This window comes from Globicephala melas, chromosome 11 (genome assembly GCF_963455315.2).
Source record: "Globicephala melas chromosome 11, mGloMel1.2, whole genome shotgun sequence".
Taxonomy (NCBI): Eukaryota; Metazoa; Chordata; class Mammalia; order Artiodactyla; family Delphinidae; genus Globicephala; species Globicephala melas.
The window spans coordinates 55,628,351-55,655,767 of NC_083324.2; the positions used below are offsets into that span (position 1 = coordinate 55,628,351).

At 36.3% G+C, this 27,417-nt stretch overlaps 2 protein-coding genes across 7 annotated transcripts in view; one reads left to right on the top strand and one right to left on the bottom strand.

The window, feature by feature from the left end:
• The window catches only part of AZI2 (5-azacytidine induced 2), a 36,658-nt gene extending 12,203 nt beyond the window's left edge, over positions 1 to 24,455 (top strand). Inside the window, exons 2-8 of one of the 2 annotated variants that reach the window (XM_030830017.3) lie at positions 5,919 to 6,139; positions 7,641 to 7,766; positions 8,255 to 8,354; positions 9,421 to 9,569; positions 14,413 to 14,471; positions 19,964 to 20,082; positions 22,335 to 24,455. In XM_030830017.3, the coding sequence (XP_030685877.1) occupies positions 5,924 to 6,139; positions 7,641 to 7,766; positions 8,255 to 8,354; positions 9,421 to 9,569; positions 14,413 to 14,471; positions 19,964 to 20,082; positions 22,335 to 22,747 (1,182 nt within the window). In that variant the 5' untranslated portion in view covers positions 5,919 to 5,923 and the 3' untranslated portion in view covers positions 22,748 to 24,455. The remainder of the gene's footprint in view (positions 1 to 5,918; positions 6,140 to 7,640; positions 7,767 to 8,254; positions 8,355 to 9,420; positions 9,570 to 14,412; positions 14,472 to 19,963; positions 20,083 to 22,334) is intronic. The other variant, XM_060307381.2, reaches the window with a different exon arrangement.
• Positions 24,456 to 26,867: 2,412 nt separating this feature from the next.
• Positions 26,868 to 27,417, bottom strand: part of CMC1 (C-X9-C motif containing 1) — a 76,795-nt gene continuing 76,245 nt past the window's right edge. For all 5 annotated transcript variants that reach the window (XM_060308981.2, XM_060308980.2, XM_060308983.2 and 2 more), the window contains one exon: positions 26,868 to 27,125. In XM_060308981.2, coding sequence (XP_060164964.1) covers positions 27,005 to 27,125 — 121 coding nt within the window. In that variant the 3' untranslated portion in view covers positions 26,868 to 27,004. The remainder of the gene's footprint in view (positions 27,126 to 27,417) is intronic.

The window sequence follows — 27,417 nt, forward strand, 5'->3', positions numbered from 1 at the left end:
AAGAGGGGAGGGTTTAGAGAGCTTCCAGGTTGGTGAACCAGAACATTTCCACATGCCACTATGCTGGCCCCAAACTCCAGGAGGCCAGAAGCTCCTTTGTTAGCACCTGGCCCTGTGTATCTCTACATGTGGCTGTTGATTCATACCCTTTAATATCCTTCGTAATAAACAGTAATCAAGTAAGTAAATGGGTTTCTTTGGTTCTCTAAGCTGCTCTAGCAAATTAATCAAATTCAAGAAGGTTGTGGGAACCTCTGATTTACAGCCAGTTGATCAGAAGTACAGGTAACAACCTGGACTTGCTGATCGGCATCCTGAATTGGAGGGAATCATTGGAATCTCCATTTTGCAGCTGGTCCCTCAGAAGTACAGGTAGCAACTTGGGCTTGCCTTTGGCTTCTGAAGTAGAGGGAAGTCTTGTGGGACTGAGCCCTTTACGTGTGGAATCCCATGCCATCTCTAGGTAGATAGTGTCAGAATTGAGTTGAATTGTAGGGCACCCAGCTGGTGTCCAGATCATTGCTTGCTGATGGTGTGGAAATGCCTCCTCCCCGACACTGGAATTGGGTGATCATAACAACTGTTAATCGTTCTTGGGAATTTCATTGTTCTCAGCAATTGTCAACATCTTTCACCTCAGTCCTTTCTAATTCTCTTAATTTGTACTTCTCTTATGTAAACCTCTGAAAAGAAACAAAATCTAATTGCCAAATATATAAAATGTTTTCATAATTACATATAAATTTATTTGTCTATAGATAAATATATCTCATCCTCCTATATTATTGTGGTTAGATGAAATGATGAATATGAAGTAACTTTCTGTAATAAGAACAAAATCTCCATGCAAAAGTTAGGTGATGACACTATTGTAAAGCAGTTATACTCCAATAAAGATGTTCAAAAAAAACAAAAGTTAGGTGATGTTTACCAACTGATAACATAGAACTAACCATGCCCACAAATGTTTAAGAGTACTAGTTATCATCGGGATTCTGTAAATCACGTAGTATCCACTTAGCTCTGTTTCCACTACAGTAGCGGTCCTTAAATTGGAATGGGACTTAAAGTCACATGGACTGATTACTGACAGTTCAGTTTGATGATTTTCACCCCAACATTCTGATTTGCATAGATCTGCACTGGAGCCTAGCAGTCAGTAGTTTTGAAGAGAACTCTAAATGATTCTAAGGCAGTTGTCCATTCCTCACTTTGCAAACACTGCTCTAGGTCAGCTCCAGTTTCTTAGAATATTCTTGTAAAAGACCATTTTTTGTGTTTCATGTTCCTGTAGGATACATTTATCATTGACTTTCATGATAGAGAGAGGCCCACTTAATCTTGTCTTGGGATAATATTTTTGACATTTGTTAAGTTTTAAAAATTAATATTATCAATTCCTGCTAGGCTATTTAAAATACTATCTAATCTTTTGATCATTCTAATCTTTGATAATAATCTGCTCATTGTACTCACTTTTTAAAGATTAAAGTAAACACAGGTTTGTTATTTTAAGATAATTTAAGTTATGGTAAATAAGGTTAGATACAGTATAAATTTTCACGAATGTTAAAGCTAGCTTTGTCTAGTTTAAGTCTAATAATTGCCAATTAGGCTTTTACCATTTATGCAGAAAATCAAATTTTCCGGGCCAGATACTTTGGATACCCATGAAGAGGCATTTCATCACAAAGTATATAAAACTGAATCTTACTTTACTGTGAGTTAGGCTACTGCAGCTCCCTTTACTTCTCTGTAGAAATAAGGTTGAGGAAGGATGCTTGCATAAGCAGTAAAGCCAAAGGTTACACATAGCCTACTTTGTTACTTTGCTAGCAGTTTTCCTTTCAGTATAGTAATAAATACAGTGGGATATCTGCCTTCTATTATTTGGTACCTTTCTGAGATCTCATTTTCCCTGGCCCTGCAGCTTTTAATCTCCAGAAGTTGGGTGTGTATGGAGTAATATGATAAGCATTAATATTTCTGATACTTATGTGATTTTATATTTATTTTTGCAAGGATAGAAATTAAATTTTTCATTTTCATTTCATAACAAATTTAAATGACAACTATTAAAACAAAATTTGATGCGTATCTGTGATGCAAGTGGATTTTCTCTTTGGTGTGCTTGGCTATTTCTCATATACTTTTTAAGACAGATAAGCAATTTTTTAGGACAGTGCATTCCAAGTCATGTTTATAGTATATAGAATAAATATATAGAATAATGATATAAAACTTGAAAAAAGATTCTTTAGGCAAATAATGTTTTCTTGTATTTAGAGAGAGACCATATGCAAATTTGGGTGATTTATAAATAAAATAGGCAACAGATATAAGTATATAAAATAAGCAATCTGACTATGCATTTTATCCTAAAAATGACCAGTTATCATACTTTATAAAATGTGACATCGTTAAATCATTATACTCCCTTCCATATAAGGTACTTAAAAACCTTCCAAAAGGTTCCCACTTTTGTAGTTCTTGATGAATTTAGTGTGTAAAAGATTCATTGGGTGGGCTTCTCTGGTGGTGCAGTGTTTGAGAGTCTGCCTGCTGATGCAGGGGACACAGGTTCATGCCCCAGTCCGGGAAGATCCCACATGCCGCGGAGCGGCTGGGCCCGTGAGCCATGGCCACTGAGCCTGCGCGTCTGGAGCCTGTGCTCCACAACGGGAGAGTCCACAACAGCAAGAGGCCCCATGTACCGCAAAAAAAAAAAAAAAAAGATTCATTGGGGAGGGAAAAGTACTAATAGTTCAGGCTCTGAAATCCAAGTTTTTGTGCTGATCTTGGTTAAACTTCATAACCTTTATGGGTCCCAGTTTTTCTGTCTGTGAAATGGGTGTAATAAGATTTTCCTACCTCATAGGGTAATCATGAGAGTTAATGGGGATAACATTTGTAAAACACTTAGCACAATACTACATTTGATTATGAATATATTTTATAGTTGCTGTATAAGTATTCCTCACATTCTTGAATCATGTCCAGGTTTTTCTTAAATTCCACAGAATAGGGACCAAATCCTATAGTCTCTTTATCGTAAAGGACGATCTCCATTGGTCTCCATTCTGTTTTTCCAATCTCATCTCTTGTCATTCCCCTCCTCATTCTTTTTCCGCATACTCTTTCAGGCCCTTGAACTTGTTACCCCTGCTGAAACTTAGCAAACTGTTAACGTTTAAGTACAGAAAGTACAATAAAAATAACCACGCTCTTCACCTAAGAATGCAGGGTTAAGAGTCATTTGATCTTTCCCTGTACCTTCTTTAAAAACTCCTCCTCCTCCCCACTCCTCAATCCTTTTAGCATTCTGTATTATCTCAAATATATTACTTCCCTTTATGGCATAACAATTATTTTACTGCACAGCCGTCTCCCACATTGGGTTTTCCTTGCTGAGTAAATGATTGTTTCATGATAAAAATGAATGAGTAGGAAGTCACACTGCTGACCTAGTTAGAACTTCGCGTAAAGCAAAAGCATATAGGCTTGGATCCTCAAAGTGCACAAACTGTGGGACACCATCTGTTTCAACTCTGTAGAGCAGTTTGTTTTTCAGCTGTCTTTAGGGAAAAAAAGAATGATTCCAGTTGAATAAATCCTGTCCATTTGGTTGGATAGTAAGATATTTTGATTTAAGTCAGATGTCTAAGATAGGCACAATTTTACTTCTCCTTAAGCTAGACTGTATCCTATCACTTAACTAGCCATGTGCTCTTATTCTGCTGGTTCCTCTTTTAAGATATAATGTGTGTGTGAAAGAGTGTTAGATAGAGACACATATGCCTACTTGAGGTTTGCAGTATGGGAATAACCCATACTTTCCTTTTGGAAAGGAAATATGAGGATTTCAGCTACTAGCAATGTGATTCGAATGATGTTTACTGTTATTTTGGAACAGAGTTGAATCCAGAGAGGAAAAAGTAAACCGTTCAGAGGAAGAAAACTTTACTCTTTATCCATCATTAGGAGAAAGTGCAGTTTTGTACTGGAAGCAGCAGGAGTTAATTATGGTTATGAGGATCTGCCATTTTGGGGGCATATTGGGGTATTTTTCAACTTTCTTGATAAACTGGCAAAGAATCTAACTTAAGGAGTTGTCCTACATGGTTAGAAATTGTTAAATTGGTGTTGGTGAAGAATGACTGAATCATAGGTTTCAACTACTCAGATTTGTAGTAAACACATTTATTTTTGCCTAACTTTCCTATAATCCTAGATATAAACAAATCACTGGACATGCCAAACTCTGACTTTAGTTGAGAGCAATTGGAAGCTTTCAGTTATAAAATCAGAAAAGCAAATAGACAATGATGGAAGACCAGACCCTGAAAACAACAAACAAAACCTTCCCTTAGTATTCATGTTGTCTGAAATAAAGCAAAACAAACGTAACAGGCGTGTGTGTGTGTGTGCGCGCGCATATTATATATACATAAACTGAATCACTGTGCTGTATACCTGAAGCTAACAGAACATTGCAAATCAACTATACTTAAGTAAAAAACAAAATTTTTTAAAATAAAATATACAATGGAGAAAAGACAGTCTCTTCAATAACTGGTGCTGGGAAAACTGGACGGTTCATGTAAAAGAATGAAATTAGAACATTCTCTAACAAGATATACAAAAATAAACTCAAAATGGATTAAAGACTTAAATGTAAGACCTGAAACCATAAAGAAGAGAACAGTCGGAACGCTCTTTGACATAATTCATAGCAGTATTTTTTTTTGGATCTATCTCCTAAAGCAAAGGAAACAAAAGCAGAAATTCACAAATGGGACCTAAATAAACTTAAAAGCTTTTTCACAGCAAAGGAAATAATCCACAAAATGAAAAGACAACCTACTGAATGGGAGAAAATATTTCCAAATGTTATGACCGATAAGGGGTTAATATCCAAAATATGTAAATACCTCATACAACTCAACATCAAAAAAACAAACAACCTGATTAAAAAATGGACAGAAGACCTGAATAGACATTTTTCCAAATACAGATGGCCAACAGACACAGGAAAAGATGCTCAGCATCATTAATCGTCAGAGAAATGCAAATTCAGACTACAATGAGATATCATCTCACATCTGTCAGAATGGCTATCATCAAGAAGCCATTGGTGCAGCTACTATGGAAAAGAGTATGAAGGTTTCTCAAAAAAACTAAAAATAGAGTTACCATATGACCCAGCAAGTTCACTCCTGGGTATATATCCAAAAAAAGTAAAAACACTAATTCAGAAAGATACATGCACCCCAGTGTTCATAGCACTATTTACAATAGTCAAGATGTGGAAGCAACCTAAGTATCCATTGACAGATGAATGGAGAAAAAAAGATGTGGTATATATGTACAATGGAATGAATACTACTCAGCCATAAAAAAGAATGAAATTTTGCCATTTGCAACAACATGGATGGATTTGGAGGGTATTATGCTTAGTGAAACAGGTCAGACAGAGAAAGACAAATACTGTATGGTATCACTTATATGTGAAATCTAAAAACTAAACTAGTGAATATAACAAAGAGACAGGTATAGAGAACAAACTAGTGGTTACCAGTGAGGAGAGGGAATGGGGGAGGGGCAAGATAGGGGTAGGAGGTTAAGAGGTACAAACTATTATGTATAAAATAAATAATCTACAAGGATATATTGTATAGCACAGGGAATATAGCTAATACTTTATAATAATTATAAATGGAATATAACCTTTAAAATTGTGAATCACTGTGTTGTACACCTGAAACTTACATAGTATTATACATCAACTGTATCTCAATAAAAAAATGAAAAAGAAATGAGTTTTAAAACATTTCCCCAATATTCACATTATTCCAAATATACCCTCTTTTTTCTGCTCATTTATTCAATGAGACATTCTATTTTATGTTTTTAAATAGCTGTCATGGATGCACTGGTAGAAGATGATATCTGCATTCTGAATCATGAAAAAGCCCATAGGAGAGATACAGTGACTCCAGTCTCAATATATTCAGGAGATGAATCTGTTGCTTCACATTTTGCCCTTGTCACTGCATATGAAGACATCAAAAAACGACTTAAGGATTCAGAGAAAGAGAACTCTTTCTTAAAAAAAAGAATAAGAGTTTTGGAAGAAAAGGTAATTTATCTGTTTACCTTCATTATGTTTGTGACTTAATAATTCAAAGCATTTGAAATTTTAAATATTTTTCTGCTCTGTCTTCCATGAGTACCAAATTTCTAAGGATAACTCACTGCTAATCTCAAAACCCTGGGCATTTTACTTAGCCTACTGTGTTTCACTTATCATAGTGCTTGGTGAATATTTGCAGAATAGGATTAACAACATGAAGGGATTAAAGTTCAAATATTTTTCTTACCTCTTTTTATCAGATTGCCTTACCTTCATAGCTGTATGTATTTTATTCAGGATTTTTTAATATGTGCAAAAAATTATATACCAACAAAGGAAATGAAGTGTCAAAGGAAGAAGTTCCTGGAACATTGTTCTGATACGTTTAATAACGTTTTCGTCAGTACTAAAATTTTACCACAACTGACATCTTTACCTCAACATTCTCCTTTGTTCTTGAACACACGTAATAAGAATGCATTTAACTGATGAATTAATGTCTTCTGTTTACACCTTTTAATGCAGAAACTGTTATAGAATACATAAGCAAGGTAGCTGATTCAGTTATAAATCATCAGATCTACTTAGCTTATTGGGAAATCTTCCTCACTTATCCATTTATTGGGAAATCTTCCTCACACATCCATTTATTTTTAAAGTTTAACTTAGTTCATTTTTCTTCAGATCATAGTTTATGATCCTTAGATCTTCAGTGTAGTGGTACATTACAGACAGCAGCTTGCACAAAGGGGGAAGGAAATGATCTAGTTATAAAAACTTAAGGATAGGGCTTGGTAGAGTTTCACTCATTTGGAGGAAGTAAGAAAAGACTCAGTTGTAAAAATAATCAATTTCTTTGTATTCGTATGAATTTTCTTAATGACTATTAAATAAAATTGTGACATACTGGATAGAGTGACAAAAGGTAACATTTTGGAGCTTGTAGTTAGGTTTATTCTAAAAGTCAATAGAAAAATGTGATTTGGTATAAGTAACATTGGAAATATTTCTGTACTTTGTGACCAACAATCCTAATAATTTCTCTTCTGGAATAATATAGGAATTGAACTAACACGTCTATTCCTTAAAATGTCAAGTACACACTAACTTGATATTTTTCTGATGATGGAAATTAAATACTGTGTGCTGGCTTGGAAACACATAAGCACTATGAAAGAATGCTGTACTGTGTTTAGTGTGACGAATTAATATTATAAATAGTTACTACAAAGTATAAGATACTGATTAAGTAAAAGCCTGAAAGAAGAGTTTTAAAAGTATCCGTTCTGTACTTTTTACTTTCTTAATCAGTAAAGCTTAATTGTGTGGAAGTGAAATGTTCACTTAATTGTAGTCCAGGCTTTATTCCTGCATTAGAGTAATTAAGGTCCAGGCTTTATTCCCTGCATTAGAGTAATTAAGGTAAGTCGTGCAGCCATAGAAGACTGACTTATTTTCTTATGTAGAACGTCCTCTTAAGCCTTGTCTTCTAATTTTATACCATTAGCTTATAGGAGCTCGAAAGGATGAAGAAACAAGTTCTGTGGGACGAGAACAAGTAAATAAGGCCTACCATGCATATCGAGAGGTTTGCATTGACAGAGATAATTTGAAGAGCAAATTGGATAAAATGGTAAGTTGGTTTGAAAAGGATGGTATCTGTATGTTGTAAATGAGTTTTCTCCTTCAAGAGGTTAAAATTAGAAATGAGATATTTACACTTATTAGATAAAAAATTTGCATGGTCAAGGCAAAAATAGAGAATGTTGATAGGAATATTTGTAAGTTATTTCTATACAAAATATGTACTCAATATGTAATGATGTTTAGGTCCTTTTGTTTGTTTGTTTTTTTTTGATGTTTAGGTCTGAAGTACATCTAACACCACTAACTTCTTTTGAAAAATCATGACTTAGTAGAGTTTATCACTGTGTTTTTTTTAAAAAGCCAGTGAATAATATGTCCTAAGTTAGAAAAAGATTAGTGAAAAACTGAGTTCATTTCCCACCTTGCTTTTCAAAGGATAGAATCAGTTTTTTCAACATCTACCTGAAAATTAATATATAATACCAACCTATAGATTTTATTGAATGTAATTTGGCATTTTCTCTACTTAACTAGAATAAAGACAACTCTGAATCTTTGAAAGTATTGAATGAACAGCTACAATCTAAAGAAGTAGAACTCCTCCAGCTGAGGACAGAGGTGGAAACTCAGCAGGGTAGGCCACTTAAACGTGTTATAATTATTCTAACGCAATTAATACATTTTTCCATTCCTGTGTTATATCCATGATCAGTTTGCTATATCTGTATTCTAAGGACTTATTTTTTAATTTTTAGGCTTATATTAATTGCTCTGCTTTTACAAAGTATCAACTTTTAACTTTTCCTTGGATATAAATTGTACTTTTCCTAGAGAAAATTTGATGGTTTTTATTCAGGGCTAGTTTGCAGTGAAGTAGATGAAGAAAGGAGTAGAACCCCATCCTCTCCAAAGCCTCTTGCCCACTGCTAGATGCCCTGTCATTGAGTAGTTACAGTTGCTTCCCCCCGCCCCAATTTCTAAAGGTTGTTACCAATGTGCAGATGAGATGCTATGTTGAAAAGTTAAGAGTGGGAGATATGGGTATTAGCCTGCTCCCATGCACATTCATTCTGATGAGACAAGCTGACGAGTAGGCCTCTGAGAGACCTTTTGATGGGAGGTTGAGGTGAGATCTCTCATGGCAGCTGATTGGGTCTTTTTCTATATACAGAGCCTAAGGAACCAAGTCAAGGGTTAGTCCATATCCAGTGGTATTGAGTTTGTACAGTGGAATGTTTATGAATAAAATTGTTCGGAAGTTATGTTCTAGGCCTGATGGTCAAACTTTATACTTTCTAAAGGGACTAGATGGAGTGATGAGCTGAGTGAGCATCAGTTCACTCACTTCATTTAATTCTTATCACTCTCAACCTTGACGTATATAGATTATTCATCCATATATAATTTCAGCATATGCTTGATATGTGTTGTATATTTTAAAGTTTCAGGCTGACAAATTTGCTCTTTAACCTAAACCAAAAATCAGGGATAGGGGTAATTAATACATTCTAAAATAAGATTGCTAGATTTCTTATTAGCATAGATACATGAAAGTAATTACTGTTTTTCAGAAACTTAGTAATTGTTCATTATTTATATTGGTTTTTCTTTTAACCTGCATTTTATTGGCATAATCTTTTTCGAATTGCAACCAATGTAGAAGTCAGAAATAACAATTTTAATGTCCATCCTTTTTGTAGTGATAAGAAATTTAAATCCACCTTCATCCAACTGGGAGGTGGAAAAGTTGAGCTGTGACCTGAAGATCCATGGTTTGGAACAAGAACTGGAACTGATGAGGAAGGAATGTAGAGATCTCAAAATAGAGCTACAAAAAGCCAAACAAACGGTATTACAGAATTATTAAATTGAGAAATTCAGCATGCATATGTGTGCATCATATGTAGGATTTATTACTAAGTGTTAAATCATAGAGTTGACATAAATTATAACTACTTAGAGAGTCACATTATCTGAAAATTCACCTTTATCTTCCCCTTTAATCATTTTTGCTAAAATATGATAACTATACTTTTAGCATAATCCCAGAATTATATTATGATTTTGTTGTTTAAAAGCTAATTTTTAAAAACCTTATTAGTTTATTAATTTATTAAAGCTGTTCTTTCAGACTTCTTTTCCTTCAGTTTCCTTAAGTCATTTTTTTCTCTGTAAAGTTTAAAGAGAACTCAGGTTTTAAGTTTCCCACTTCATTTAACGTAATAATTTGATTAATTTAGACATGACAGGAGACTTGCTTTTAGAATTACTAAAACAAAACTTTACAGCATCCACTAATTCTCAGAAGTCTAATACTTTTGGAGCAACTTTAATTTTCAGCTAATAGCTGAGAATGCAAGAATTGGGGTTGGTGGAGCGGGGGGGTGGGGGTGGGGAGCAAAACAAAAACCCTGCTTGAGCTGCTAAAGTGTGGTTAGCCTGAAGTCATCCACTGAAACACAAGTTGCCTCTCGGGTCCTCACCCAGAGTCTGTCTACTAATACAGTGATCCCTGGACAATGGGGTTGTGACCTGTGGAGGTCTGCTTATACAAGCTTATACAAGGATTGTTTTCAGTAAGTATACAGTCGGTCTTTGGTATCTATGGGTTCCACATCTGTGGATCGAGGCCACCACAGGTTGTAGACTATGCTATCCATTGTTGGTTGAATCCACGGATGCTGACCCAAGGATACAGAGGGACGACTGTGGGACTTGAACATACGCAGATTTTGGTACCCACTGCGGATCCTAGAACCAGTGTCCCGTGGATAGGATACTGAGGGACAACTTTACATTGGGTTCAGAAGAGCTTGGATAAATGTTTTCAATGTCATGACAATGCTGAGAATAAAAAGAAGGAATGATAGAGAAGCAGAGCAGTGTGGGAGCAATGCTCCAAACACAAAGTTTAAAATAATTATTACAAGAAATTGAAAAGTTTAATAGTCTGGAGTTCAATAGCCATTATATACATTCTATACACTTATGTATTTCAAACTAAGGTAGCCACGTAGATAATTATTTCTCAGGTCAACATTTTGCCCATCAGATTATCCAGCACTACTAAGGAGCTATGTCCCCACCCTAGGTTCTTCTGAGCAGCCACCATCTGAAAGAGGAGCTCCGCCCACGCTTCCTGACTGCCAGCCAGCACTCTGCCCTGAGTCCCAAGTGTCCTTAGATGAGCCAACAGGTCTCTCGTCTGTAATGTGGTCTTTACTGAAGGTGACCACTGGTTAAGAATGAGACAGGCATTAAGAATAATATAGCATCCTACCTTGGCCTTTACCCAGTGAACTCCTCTGAACTGGACAGTGAGAACTTGATTTGGAGCCCCCAGGCCTGATAAAGGGGAAACACCCACTATAAAAATTACTATCACCTCCCATTAGAGAAAAAAAAAATTGTTTTTCCTACTTGACATCTGAAGTTGATTTTCCTAGCTTTGCACCCGTGATCACATGCGCAATTCCTTTAGCAGCTTCCAGCATCCTGTCCTGCAAGCCCAGTTGCCCGTAGCCCTTGAGAGGCTTCTTTTAAAAAGATGTGCTTGCAGGAAAAGATCTGCATCTTGAAGCTCTGAATTACAATTGTCAGTATATACTTTCTACTTGAAATGATTTGATAGCGTTTATAAATAATGGATATCTCCTTATAGAGTAAGAAGCAGAACCATGGAATCATAAAAACTTGGTTCATGATTGTGTTGCTTATTGTGACATTAGCAAACTCATTTAACTGAACTTTTTTCTATAAACTTGACATTAAATATCTAAGCAGCGTGGTGCCTAGTACATAGGGTATTCAATAAGTGAATGTGTTTCAAAAATTTTAATTAGGGTAATCCAGAAAAGCGCTTTAGGGGTGTATATGTGTTAATACAGTTCAGTTCTTATTATTTGTTTTCCACTAGGTGGTGCTAGAGGATAAATTTGCTTTTAGTTTAATTGATCTTTCACAAATCACAGAAACAGACTTGAAGGTAGAAGAAACTTTAGAAATCACTTGTTTTATTGCTGATGATGTTGCTTTATTGCTGAGTCTTTGTTGCTGAGACTAAGAAACTTTAAGAGTTGAAGGTGAGGGAAGGGAGGAATTTGTTTTTTGAAAAGGGGATTTAAGACACGGTCCCTTCTTCATAGGAATTTATTTGGCTGGAGGAGGGGAGATTTAAAGTCAAAAATGCTCACAACTAATATAGAGATATGAACCAAGGAAAGATGGAGTGGAAATTTATCAATTTATCAAGGGTTCCAAGTTTAAATCTTGGTATTGTGGGATGTGTACATTTCAGTCTTGTTTCAAAGGTGTTACTGGTCAGAGTCCTCTTGGATATGGGAGTCAAAGAGCAAGCTATGGAGAGAAAATTTATTTTCACATTAATAATCTTATATCTACTGTAGCCATACTTACAAATATTTTTAAGATGGTACTTTCTGTGAAACATATTTTATAATACCTTCTGAAGTGTGAAATAGCATCCTACATGGACAGAATAGTGGTGTTTTGGGGGCTTTGCTTTTTTTTTAAAGTACTTAGTGAGCTCAGTTGATTGTTTGGTATTAAATGAGGTCAAGGTTCCAGGGTCATTTCCACTATGGGCCTTCTTTACTTTCTGTATCCTCCAGTTTTCCAGTCACTTATATTCAGAACAGTGGATCCTTTTAGAAAAACAGACCACTAGGACTGAAGCGTAGGAAACACTGGCTCAGTAAATGGAGTTGGTGTAGATGCCTAAGGTAGCCAATGACAGCCTCTTTGGAGATGCACAGTGTGCTGTGTGTACTAAAGGTTCTGAGCAGTCCTGAAGTACAGGAACCTATTTAACTTGAACAGTGTTTCCGAGGATTTTGTCGCTATGGGCCCATTTATGTGAAACTCCAACATCAGATGGCACAAGTTGGGAAACATATCCATTACTGCCTTTAGAACATGGCAAACTGATGACTGGCCAGGGACAGGGTCTTTGAGTATTAGAGACAATTCCTTTGTGCTTTTTACTAATTTACGTTAGATTTTCTGAATTGTTAGGTGGTAGCTGGAGAAATACTTCACCAAGCAAAACTGTTAGGTTTTTTGTTTTGTTTTGTTTACTATCATTGGCTTTAAAAACAAGTAAGATTGGGCTTCCCTGGTGGCACAGAGGTTGAGAGTCCGCCTGCCAATGCAGGGGACGCAGGTTCGTGCCCCGGTCCGGGAGGATCCCTCATGCTGCGGAGCGGCTGGACCTGTGAACCATGGCCGCTGGGCCTGCGCGTCCGGAGCCTGTGCTCCGCAGCGGGAGGGGCCACAACAGTGAGAGGCCCACGTACCACCAAAAAAAAACAAAAAACAAGGAAGGTTTCCATTGTGCGTATATGTATAAGTATACACTAATTAAAATGTGTATTTTTAATTAATTATACAGAGAAACGAAAAGTGACTTGATCTGATTCCTTCATTTCCTATGAGGAACAGGAAAGGAAAATGTCCAAGGTTATGTGCTTTGTTAGTGGTCAGACTTCCTCTGACTTGTGGGCCAGTTCTGTTTTCCCTCTCCACAGGGCTCCCTGAGATGCAACTAAATCATTTACAGTATTTAGTTGGTATTTTCTGAACAATCAGATCCAAAGACACTTTAACTTCTGTAGTACATTTTTTTTTTTTTTTGCGGTTCGCCGGCCTCTCACTGCTGCGGCCCCTCCCGCTGCGGAGCACAGGCTCCGGGCGCGCAGGCTCAGCGGCCATGGCTCACGGGCGCAGCCGCTCCGCGCGCACGTGGGATCCTCCCGGACCGGGGCACGAACCCGCGTACCCTGCATCGGCAGGCGGACTCCCAACCACTGCGCCACCAGGGAAGCCCTCTGTAGTACATTTTGATATTTTACACTCCCAAACTCAGAGGACTTATGAAGTCCTTTTGTGGCTTTTTAGTGTTCCACTTTAAAAAATATCATTTAGATTATATAAATAAGAAATGGTAAAGTTAAATTTTGTTTTCTTAGTTTATACTGGCCATTTCTGCTAATAGAATTAGTGCCTGTGGTAGTCATTTTTATTTGTTATAGACCCTGAATTGAATGCATTGCAAACAAGTGTGTTACAGAGTTATCTTAAATGTATTAAGTCCACTTTTAAATATCTTTTATAGGTTCTTTTTGTCATCTATAACCTAAACTACTAAAACTTGGAAGTATATAAGGACTTTATGAAGTCCTTTCCCTGTCATTTTCTTGTGGAAAGAAGAAATTTATGTTAATCTTTTTAAACAACCTGTTAAATTTTGGTACTTCTTTGTAATAATATCAAAAAGTGAAATACCAATAAACTTCCATTTTCTGGTGGAATTCACTCAGCTATACCTGAAGAAACAGTAATTTGATCAATTTGTTACCCTTTTTTGAATATAGATTTCAGATTGGTATCATCAGAAATACATTTTGTAAGACTCCAAGGTCTTTTATGTGAGAGCAAGTGTATTTTTTAAAGAAAATTAAAGCATTAATGACTTTAAATAATTGGAAATGATTTAGAAATACCTGTATAAATTTGGAGTTATTTCATTAAAATTGAATATAAGATACTAGTTTTATGCTGTACAGTTACAGATGTATTCTGTAAAAGCTGAAGCACGTGTAGGGTAATAAAGTATTGAGAATAAATAGAAGGTAACAATTACAACTTTTAAACTGTTTTTTAAACAATGACAGTATCCATCTCAGGAAGACAATCTGAAGAGCAGAGATCTCCAAAGACTAAGCATTTCAAGGTATGAACATCCTTCAGCATTCAATAATAATACATTATATAATAATAATTATTATTCTGTAGGCCACTTTGTATAGGTACATAGATTTCTGTTATGATTTAACCTTAAAAACAGGTTGACACTATTTGGGTACTGCATGTAATTTCTGATCACAATGTATTTATAAAAAATATTTAACTGTTCCTTAACAACAGGCTTGAACTTGGGCAGTAGAGAGGTGCACATTGTGATGCCTTAGATAAAATTTTTGAACATTCAGTAATATTTTAGATAGGATTTTAGGGAGCTAGTTGTGCAAAAGTATTCTGTAATTCTGATTTTTACATGAAGAATTATGCATTTTCATACACAGCAATATCACTTTGTCTTAAGGGCAAACTTGGACAGCCTTACTCTTTGATAATGACATGAATTTTAAGAGAACTGTCCTCTTGGGGTAAGAATAAAAGTAGCTATCAGAGTTCATGTATGCTACTTCGGCCCTTTTTTTTCTCAAATATATATATCATTTTTATTTAAGTAACATAAGTGCATTGTTTTATCTGATAATTTTTGTTCTGCTATGTTAACATCCCCTCTCTCCTTGGATGCTTCCACCCAATGAAACATACTCATTTGACTTCATGGTTTGCTCGTTTGGCTTCCAAAATTTACTGAATTATCTCATACCTATTCTTCCTATCAAAAATCTAATGGAGAGAAATGCTCAGTTGGGGAAAACAGTATGAGGAAACATGGTGCAGCCCCTCTTCCTGTGTGAAGGGCCAGCAGTAAGTATTATAGGCGTCATGGGCCAGAGTCTCTATTGCAGCTTCTCAGCCCTGCCATTCAAACAGTAGTTCACTTATACCTTCAACTTTCATCTAAATATACAGCAAGGAAGTTTTTCCTTTTTTTAAAACATGTGTCTAGTATAGCGTCCATGTGAATTATTTTTCCAAGGTGTCTTCTATGTCAGTTACCTTCTTTCTTCCTGTCAACCTAGGTTTCCCCTTATTAATTTTGTTGTATTTGTCATTTTTATAAGCCTTCTTAAACCATTTTTGGAAAGAAGCATGTTAGAATCAGTAGGTCAAATAAAAGGGCTTATATAGTTTATTAGAAGTACATGGTATAGAACAGGGCTTCTGCTTCCATTCATGGGCAGTGTTACATAATTTGGATCACTTCTTTTGAGAATAACTTGAAAAGTTGTCCGCCACCCACCAAAAAGATGTGTGTTTGAAGGCATCATATAACTAAAAAGACAGTGAAGGATCTCTAGGCCAGGATTTGGAGGAGGAGGAAGGCCCCAAGAGATGAGTCTGGTTTCTGAGGCTGAGAACTATGTAATTGTGGCTTTGAAGTACAGTTTTGAATTCTCTAAAGCTCAGTATCAATTCAGGGTATCAACTGAGAAAAAGCTTTTAGAATGAATTAAGTTCAGTCTAAGAGTTTCTGTATGTTAAAGAACTGTGTAATTAAAGCGGGTCCTAATGGCTCCCCAGTGCTCAAGTACATTTCTGTGTTTGCAGACCCATAGCAGTGTGGATTGCAGAACTGATTAGCTCTCCCTCTTCTGGTTAGCAACTAGAAAACTAATAACCAAACTGTAGCTTACCCTTGGTAAACTTTATATCATGCATTTTTATGTTAGCCTCATTCCTGACTGCATTTTATCTTGTTTTTCCTTTACCTTATCATTTATACCTATTCACGGTTTATAGTCCTATGTTTTATTAGTCTTTAAGTTACATCATCCACTTCTAAATGGAACAATTCAGATGATAAATTAAGTTTACTATATTAGAGAAGCACGTAGGAATGTTTCCATAAAACCATTAACTAAAAGTTCAGGTATTTTTAAGGATTATTTTCCAGTTATTTGGAAAACTCCCCTTTTTGGAACACCTCCTTTTTTGCATTTCCTCCATCATATTGCCAGGGGAACAAGGTGGTACCATATTGTTTCCTGAGTGAACATGTTAATTACTGGAGGCCTTTTATATGTTCCTCATTGTATACAGTATCATTTAACAGTAACAGCCCTGCCCATCAGAAACTTGGCCAATGTCCTGCCAGTGTACTAGTTGGGGTTACCTTTATGTTGTTGCCTTCAGTTCTTAAGCCAGATCTAGGTATGGGGTAACTTCTTCAGATGCAAATTCTTGGTTTAGAAAATAGGGATTAGGTTAGTGTTTTTCACACTGTGCTGTGTTGCCTTAGTTGATCATGAAATTTTGTGAGTTAAGACAAGCATTTTAAAAATAAGAAAACAGAATAGAACATAACAGAATATGGGTTGTAGTGTAAAATGATTGCCTGCTGTGCCTTACAATTAAAAATATTTGAAAGATGCTTGTTTGAAGAAATCACAGTTGTCAAGATATACATTTCAAAGTCTCTAGTTCTTGGCTAAGACTATCCCATACTTTCATTTTAATTCCTCTGGGGAATGTAATAGTTCAATAAATTTTCAAAAGCTAAAGAAAAATAGGGCTGAAGTAAAAAAAACAAAATCAAGTAGATTTTTCTTATACAAGGAACATTCAGTATTAAAGAGTTGAACGTACAGTGTCAATTAAGAAAACTGAGCTTTTACATAGTTTTTACTATGTAAGCTGGACACATGCCCCCTTGTTGAGATGTGGATAAGCAGGTTTCATTACGTTTAAAATTTAGAGGTGTGGAATTTTATACTGGGACGAAGAAGGTTGTGTTGGAAGTCAGTAGTTGGCAAATGTGATGAAGCTGAAGGTTATGATGATTTGAAAAATGTTACCCACAAAGGGCAGCAGTCAGTCACAGGACTGGATAGCTGAAAGGCAGCTTTGAACAGCAGCTTGTTAGTCAGGAAGTTCTCCGGCACCTGCTTCCTTGTGTGTGAAGTGAGCTCCCAGGTTGCCGCGTTTGTGTGAGAACCGGGTGAGGTGCCTGTCTAGCACATAGTACATGCTCAACCACTGTTAACTTTTTGTCTCATCTGTCTTATTTCTTAGGGTTTTCATTTGGGGTGCTTTGGTGTTGCATCTCAGTGTTCAAGTAGCTTTATGAGTTCTTTGTACACAAGTATATATATCATTAGGATTTTGCTTGTATGGTATTTAAAGCAAAATTAATTTATATTCCCAGCTGGTGGGAGGTAGAAGGGGAACAGTTTATAGGCTCAAAAATACCTGGATAAGTAAAGGTTAGCTGGAGCTCTGCTAAAGATCTGTGGATGACAATTGTCCAGTCTTACTTAAGCAATGATTTGTTCAAGTAGAATTTAAAAAATTTTAACACACTTTGAAGACTATAGCACTTTAATATAAATGAAGTGTAAAGTAACTGCCATTACTTTGTTATCCACAAGAGGGAGAGCTTATACTTAGTAATAATTTTAGTTTTTTATATCTGTAGTTTTCTATTCAGGTGACATTAAGGGCCAAAGAAAAAGATTAGACATATGTTAAACTAGGTGACCTAGTTTTTGGTGTCACCTAATTTATAAGCAGTCTTCATTAAATTGAATTGGAAAATGTGTATTAGTGCTGCATTAACACCTCTATTATAATTTTCTCTTATTTTATATGGGTAGCTATTTTGAATGATGCAATGTTTGATATTCCAGTATCCAAACACTGTCTTGAGTACTGTACTTGCTTTTCTCCAAGTCAGGTACTGATTTACAATCTCAAGCCACTGTTTTTAATCTGTATGATTCATATCATGACTGTCTGCATGAATTAGCACATGTACAGTGTTTACACTTAGCTGCTACGTAATGTGAGTAACTCTTTTTGGGAAGCATGCTGAATGCCCAGAATTGCACCAAGGAACCACTGACTCTTCACACTTCAGACAGTTCCTATGTGAGACACTCATTGTAGCACACAGCTCAGATGTTGACTGCCGAAGCAGAGGTGGTTAACTAATTTTTGTGAAGTAATTATTTCACACCTATCAAAAACCTGCAAAAATCCCTGTGTTTTTTAATAGACAACTGGTTAACAAATGACGTTACAACAGATTAAAACAAGTAGATTTTTCTCAAAAGCAGTATAAAGTTTATTCTCCTGCTCCTATTGAAAGAATTATAGTCTGAGTGGAATGGGAATATTTTGACAAAAAAGGAATGCCATAATTCAAAATAACTGTTTTTGAATATATCTGTTGTTTCCATAATTAGAATAAGATATTAGATTTAGATATGAAGAGTGTTATCCTTGTAGTTTGTTTAAAGGTTTTTGTTTATAGCTAGACAGAAATTGAAGCATGACGTGACATGTTTGTTTAATTTGATTTCATTATTACTAAAATTATACTAATATCTTTAAGATAGGGGTTGTTTGAACACTATGAGATCAGTTGTTGTATTCCTGTAAAGTTGTGTAATGTAAATTTGAATAATATCTTTAAGAGGCAGTAGGGTTGTTTGAACACTATGAGATCAGTTGTTCTTACGTATGTGTTGAAGATTTTGATTTATTTAGTTGGCAACTAAGAACCTAAAAAAAATCATGAATATGCAAATAAGAATGCTTAATGGAAGATGAAACTCAATAAAATTAGGTTCAAAATAACTGATTTATAACTTTTCAGATAATTGAGGTAAAATGAGAGGTATTTGTGAAGTTTTTATTTCTGTTTCATATAATCCTCTCTCCAGCTCCTTTTCCCTTACCAGGAAATCAGCTGGCTCTTCATGTCTTGTGCTGTCATGTCACATTGGTTTAGAACCAACAATATGAGACAGCCCAGTCAAACATAAAAGACTGGAATGCATGAAACCTAAATTTTAATGTGGGCTTCGGTGTACATTCAGAATTGATAACAGCATTTCAATTCACAACATCAGAACAGAATAATCAAAAGATAAATACAAATTCAAAATCCATCCATGAATGAATGTCACTTTATTTATTTATTTATTTATTTGCGGTACGCGGGCCTCACTGCTGTGGCCTCTCCCGCTGCGGAGCACAGGCTCCGGACACGCAGGCTCAGCGGCCATGGCTCACGGGCCCAGCCGCTCCGCGGCATGTGGGATCTTCCTGGACCGGGGCACGAACCCGTGTCCCCTGCATCGGCAGGTGGACTCTCAACCACTGCACCACCAGGGAAGCCCTATTCTTGATCAGATTTGCAAGTGAAGACCATATTCCTTACTATTAAATATATTAACGCCACTGCACATCATAGGCTATCATAAAATCTCAGTCCTGAGGAGAGCACTATTAAACTCGTTGGTTAGAATACTTTTTATAATACCCTTCTGTTTAATATAGTTCAGTTAATTGATAAAAATTAGGTCAGTGTTATTGTGAATAAGATTTTTTCACTTGTTATAATGCTCTATTTAAATATTTTAATTATTTAATGAGGATGTTTTGTTTAATTTGTATTATTTCACAACAATTTGAGCAGAAATGAAGATAAGCTCATTTCTATTTTAAAGTTATTCCCTTCTCTCCACAGAGAATAATAACCGTTAACTTTTTTTTTAAAAAAAAAACAACCCTGTATTTCAGTGATAATATGCAAAGTGCATACTGGGAACTGAAGAGAGAAATGTCTAATTTACATCTGGTGACTCAAGTACAAGCTGAACTGCTAAGAAAGCTGAAAACCCCAACTGCAATCAAGAAAGGCAAGTCAGGGTTTGCCGGAAACCACTGATTCCAGCCAAACTGCTCAAAGAGCAACTCGTTATCGTATCTTATCGAAATCTCATCAAATGAGTTTGATAAGCCAAAGTATATGTAGTCTATTCACAGCCACCCATTCTCTGCTCTGGCTTCAGCCTCATACTGGTCAACTTCACACATAAAGGTGTTGCTGATGTGTGTTTCTTCAGTACTGTATTCTTTTCCCCTTGTGGCTTTTTTCTCAGCCAAGTGTTGCTTATGTGTTCAAGGCTGAGGTGTTAAGTTTGCTCTAGTTGACCTTTTACCACAACTACTTCATATATTAAAAAAAAAAAAGACACCAAAAGCTACTTTCATTCCAGTGCTACAGAATATACCAAAGACGTAGCTCTTTAAATTGTTTTTAAAGAGAGAACTCTGATTCGTTACTTGGTTATTTTCATTTTTTGTAAACTTAATTTTTCTTTCCTTAAAGAACAGATTGTTTTGAATAGAGACTAGATGCTATATTCACTTAGCCCTTTCAACCAAACAAAAATTTTCATTGCTTTGCATATTTAACTGCTTGGCTGATTAAACCTTTTCCTGAGTTTTGTGTTAACTAGTAGTGGCTACTTTGCCAAAGCTGTTTCTATACTGAGAAAAATCAGTGCATTTGTACCTTTTATTACGTAATGATTGTATTCCTGTAAAGTTGTGTAATGTAAATTTGAATGCTGTAAACTTTATTTTTAAAGGAATGAGATGTGACTTTTTATTTTTTAAAAAATCATTAATTTAAAACTGTCATTTGCACCTCAAATTGTCCCTAAAGAGGGCACGAGAGATTTTATAAATAGTTCTCCTCAGAAATGTTTCTTGTGGGGTGGGGGGACGTTGCATGTTGGGACAGAAAGCTAAATTCAGAATTGCCTTTCCGTTTCTAGGGTTAGTTACTTACGAACCAGGCAAAACAATAAGGTACTTTGGCATGCCCCAACTTAGTTTACGGTTCATTTTGTCCTCAGGTTTTCCAGTGGCCAGGGTTACATATGAGACAACTTTAAGTTGATGGTAGAAATAAGACCTCTCTTAAATGAGACTCATGGAGTAATTTTTCAGTGAGCCTCTTATATACTAAATAGAACTTCCAAAAAATAATTAAGGAGAAATGCTCTCTACTCATTTGGAAACGCTTATTGTCGTGTCGTTTCTGAGCTGGTGAAGGATTTTAACCGCAAGTTTCTAGCACGTTTCCTACGACAGTGCCAGGCCTGGGGCCACCACTCTCCACAAAGAATTGAGTGCTTTGCGGAGTGGACAGAGATAAGCCCAGGTCACCTTTTCTCTAGACCCACATGTCACCCTGTCCAGAAGCTGAGCACTGTCACCTCCTCCCAAGAAAAGGGGCAGTGAGCTTATTTTTTAATGTGGTTCAGTTTCTTTCTCCTTTAAAACTAGAGTCGGGCCTTGGTGGCACTTGGTATCCGTACAGAGGGAGGGAGGCACGCCCTTGCTTTGTGTTGTCTGTGGCTGAACAGCAGCTGGAGAGCGGTCTGTTTTCTAAGCCATTACATGTTACTAAATTCATTTTTTTTGCTTTTTTTTGACCTATATTGTGACCATAGCAGAACTTACATTTACCATTATATATATTTGACAAGAAATGAGATGATTTTATAGCTTTTAATTTAAATTGTTTTATCCATAAAAGCCTTTAATATATATCAAATTTCAGTCGGGTCTCACCAATTCACAATGTAGTTATTTCTGGAAAAATTTACTTTTGGACCACCTATGGAAAACAGATTTGACTAAGCTAAGGAATATTACATCTAACAAAATTATTAAAACTTAAGAACAGCTTTCTTAGTCTCCACTGACACACAAACATTCTGCAAGCCTTCTCCAGCCATATTAAGAGCCAGGAACAGGGTCTTTACTTGTATTTTAAGTGAATTGGTTTCCAGCTTTTTAAAATAGGAATTTCCTCATGTTCACTATGATATGGGCGAGACAAGATTCCTGTGTCCATTTTGCAGACGAGAGAAGTGACACCTGGAGCAGTCAAGTGTCACCCTGTCAGTAAATAGCGGATCCAGGATTAGAACTGAGATCATCTGTCAACTTCAAGTCACACTGCCACAGTGATCGCACTAACTTGGAAATGTCCATTTCCAGTTCTAGAATCAACCAAATTAACAAAGTGTTTGTTTACTGTTTTATGATCATAAATACCAGGACAGCTGATGCTTAGCCTGTGCTTTCTTTTCAGCTTGTGCCCCAGCAGGATGCATGGAAGACCTTGGGAAAGACAGCACAAAGCTGCACTTGATGAATTTTACTGCAACATACAAAAGACAGGCCCCTCTCTCACCAAACAGCAAAACTCTTTGTCATGCCACGTCTTCCCCTTTACCAGGAGATGCAAAGGTTTTATCAGAGAAAGCAGCTCTCCAGTCATGGACAGATCATGAGCGATCCATTCCTCACGATGGCACAAACTTTCAGGAACACAATTCTTATGGCAGAAATTCTCTGGAAGATAATTCTTGGGTATTCCCAAGCCCTCCTAAATCAAGTGAGACAACATTTGGGGAAACTAAAAATAAACCTTTGCCTTTACCCAACCTGCCACCACTGCATTACTTGGATCAACATAATCAAAACTGCCATTATAAAAATTAATTATGAAGAGATTTATGACGTTCTCACGAGGTTGCTGTATCTCCCTCAGTGGTTTTCTTGGGAAATCATTAACAAACTGAAAGCAGATTTTGATTAAACTTTTGCAGAGTTCTTCAGTATTTACATTTGCACATAATGTACCCTATTATGTAGTTGATTTTTCAGTGTGAAAGAACACCCTCCGGCTAAGAATCAGATATGTGTTACTAATTAATAAACCTAAGGTGTTTCACAATGACAACTCTACCTTTGATGATAATTGTACATTTCTGCCCATCACATGAAGAATGGAACTGAAAGTTTTCAGACACGGTTTTACAAAGCATGTGAAATGCCTAACTCATAAAAATAAAGGAGACCATTGTATCAGAGAAAAAGCATGTTAAGTTGCTTTAAGTTGCATAAAGGAGTGAAATGGCAATGTGACTTAGGTTATATTTCTGCTGACCTTATAATGCGTAAGGATAAGGAAATTACAGTGGAACAATATTATCTGGGTTATTGCATCTATATGTGGTATTGTGTCTCAAAGTATAAGATTTAAAGTCATTTTATGATCACGATGTTGATAAAATTTAAAGTACAATTTGGATTTTAAGACTTGAAATCTGCTCGTTGAAGCCAACTCTGTCCTGTCCAACTCTGTCCCTCAAGTCTTAATTGAAAAAAAGTGATGAAACAGTTGAAAAACTATGTGGTGTGTGAATAAACTATTACAGTCATATACATTATCCAGTTAGAAGTAGGAATAGTATCACAAAGGCTTCAGTCTAATCTGTCCTTCAGTGCTATAGTGAAAATCCCAATGGGTGTGTAACTGTATAAAGCCGTTTTCTTCAAAGGGTCTACACCTGCTTGTTACGTAGAGCAGCTTATTAACTGGTTAAACTTTGTTTTGAAATGTAATGATTTTACTTACTGAGAAAGTGGTTTTTAATTAATTAGAATCCTAGAAACCAAATTCTGTGCTGTATTGATATATGATAATAGTATAATCATGAAATGTCCCCCAACGCTTTGATTCTAAGAGCCTATCATTTATAACAAGTAACAAGGATAGCTTCATATGGAAATTTCTCTGTATTCTTTCAGGGTGGTGGTATTAAGAATATTAGTAATATATGTCTCCGTTCCTACATCTTCTGCCTGAGATAAAGCGTTTCATGTAGAAGGCCTTTATCCTTTTTGATAGACAGTTGCAAACACCTTGGACTCAAAAGAATATTTCAGATCTCTTCTACATTAACTGAATAGCATACATATATAAACAGTGTTCACCATTCACCAGATACTTGTCTTTCTATTATCTTACTCACTTATTCAGGCTTGTCTGTGATTAATGGAGTTGGTGTCAGATGCTGGAATTTATTCTGACCAATGAACACAGCTGACTCGAGGGAGTACAATCTCCTGCCAAGTAATAGAACAAAACCCAGTATGCATAAAACAAATACAAGACCCCAGGCTTTAGCTGAAGGAAGCAACTACCTGTGTAATAACAAAGCAGCAGAAACTATTTGTCATGTGGCTGCATAGGCTGTACATTATATCTAATCTCTAATGTAACTTACTGGTTTGCCTTTTTTAAAACCAAGATGGAGCATTTTCCTTTGTAAAGAAAATAAGTCATATGACATAATGGCTTGATTAATGTTTTGAACAATGCCAAGACATTACTTAAAATAAATTATTTTTGTTTGAAATTGAAGTGGAAATATTGTCCTTGCCTAAATATTCCAGGGTCATGTACTAATTATAGGTTGTTAATCTGATTCATGTAACAGACATTTGTCTTGTTAAACCAACTTCTGAATGGAGACAATGCTTTTGCATCTAAACAATAGGGTAGCTATCAAACAGGTATGCTAGATGTTCTTGACAGTTTAGAGTGCTAAACAAATGATGTAAAACTATTTAGGAAAGGGTAACCAAAAGAAATTTTCCCAGTCATAAATTTTTAAATGTATTTTATGATCATTTCTGTTATTGGTAAGATTCAAAGAGAAGTGAGAGAATGGCCCATCTGTAGCTTATTTAAAATGGAAAATTTTGTTGACTTGTTTCATACTAGTTGAAGCTTGCTCCAAAGGACTTCCCTTGAAAATTTCTTTAACCTCCAGATTTTCATAAGGATAACCCAATTCAGCACATCCATAACTCAACAGAGTGAAAAGAACACGGATAACAACAACAAAAGCCTCTCAATCCTCCCCATTAGCTAAAATACAAGTTACATCTTCTCTAAAAGGAAACTGAGGTTCTGCTAAAGTGGAACCTAGTTCATAACTAGAGCAGGGATGTACCTCTGTGGAACACAAGAACCAAAGTAGAGGGGAGAGTTCAGGCTTCAAGCACTAAAGGACTGAATCCTGTGAAAACAGTCATGGTCTCATGCAGAAACGCTGTCTGGAGAAGGCAGATCGTATGGGTAGAAGATCTGTGGCCTGTAACTGAACAGGAGAGGGTCAGCAGAGGTGCAGGGGTGCCAGCCAGAGGAAGAGCCGAGTGGACGGGGACGGATTCCCCAGAGTACCATGCATGCAGTGGACATTTTTATACTCTATAACCTAGTCTGTCTAGCACTTGTGGGGAAGCAACATCTACATAGATGAATTTTCCACATAAAAATGAAGCTGGCCCCTCTAATTCTAATTAAAATAATTATAAAATAACCACAAGTTGTATATTTTTAGTAGCTTTTTAAAGTAACCATTTTGCCCTTTCCTCACTTAAGTCATTGAAAACAAACTAATTCCTGTGCTCTAGGAAATCAAAAGGCCCCCAGAGGAGCATGGGCTTGTTTACCCCCATGCCATGTGGTCTCTGTGGCTGTATCTGCTTTGCTTGTCTGCTCCTGTTGTCTCCCTCCTTTTGATCTGTATACCTGGAAAATGTGGTCTCTCTGGGTTTCAAGTAAGAGTCAAGTAGTTCCTTTGAGTGGTCTACTCAAGAGCAAAGTGTGGAACTTGAACATCGCATGGTTCTTTAGGGTCCTATTTACTTTTAACTCGATGGGCTCAGTTAAATCTTGTCCTAGTAGGCAGGAATTTCTATTTGTGATTTTAATAAAAACTATGTAAATACATAAAAATTTTACTTACCTGGAAACTAGTTGCAATGGCTATGGTGAAGAGTTAACAGCTCATAGGAAAAAAAGCAACTTTTAATATAAAAGCTGAATCTGGGATCAAATTATTACATCAGGACAGAAATTTTTTACACTAGTTCCTGAAACCACTACTATGTTACAAAATGGTCATTCATCCTTATAAAGAAGACTTTTTTTTTTTGCGGTACGCGGGCCTCTCACCGCTGTGGCCTCTCCCGTTGCGGAGCACAGGCTCCGGACGCGCAGGCTCAGCGGCCATGGCCCACGGGCCCAGCCGCTCCGCGGCATGCGGGATCCTCCCGGACCGGGGCATGAACACGCGTCCCCTGCATCGGCAGGCGGACTCCCAACCACTGCACCACCAGGGAAGCCCAAGAAGACTTTAAAAGATTAAAATATTTTCAGTAGCAGAATTAACAGGTCAAGGAATGCCACTACATTTTAGGAAATTTTCTATTAAAGATGTAAGTAAAACTAATTCATGTACAAGCACTTATCTCCTCATCTATGTTTCCAAATAAGCCTTTACTTCTACTAATAACCATTAAAGCGCATTTACCATGTCCAAGACTCCAAGTATGTCCAAGTACATACTCTATTTCCCTACTCAGTTAATCCTCAGTGGTGGAGCCAGGTTCATGACCATCCTGCTATACTGCCAAGTTATTAACTCCTTTGAAGGCTTCCATTCCTGCTTTCCTTTAGTTACTTCTGGTCCCATGATTAGTCTATAGATTGATGAGTAAGATTCATGTGGAAACCTAAAGACTGGTATCACTGTTAGAGAACTATAGCTGTTCTCTATATGAAAAACCCCATTACAACCCAGGCAAACCATGTCCCATTTCCCTGCTTATTCCTATGCCATTCAATAAACTCAACTTTGAAGTTTAAAAAAATATATTTTAGATAAAATTATTTCCATAATTAAGGATAAACCCATTATGCCCAGGTAAACCATGTGCCAATTCCCCACTTACTCCTATCCCATTCAATAAACTCAACTTTGAAGTTTAAGAAAAACCTTTATTTCAGATAAAATTATTTCCATAATTAAGGATAAAGCAGACACTTCTTTGAGTCCATCATTTCAGGTGACTGTGATTTCCATGAACATTGGCGTTACTGAGTATCATTTGAATATTTGCCTACATGCTTGTGGGAAGCTTCTGCAGCCTTTTTTTGGTAGGAATTCCAGTTTTTCTGAATTCTTCCCTTTCCTTCAGGTATTCCATTTTGCATTCTTCATAAAAGGCTGGATCATTATAGCTATGAAAAAATGAAAATCTTTTAAAGGGAATCACTTTGTAAGCATATAAGCTTATTTTAACAATAAATTCAGACATCCGGTTCATCAGGCACAATCTTTAGAAGCAGGTTTTTAGTAATGGTCATAAATTCATTGTAAACATTAGGCTACCAAATTAAAGAAAAAAAAGACCTAATGGTTCTTTTTTGAATACCAATGTCCCAGGATAGGACAATGGGAAGTCAGGGCACCCATCCTCAGGGATCCATGAGAGCAGACAAGACTGCATCACAATTATGTACACAAAGTACT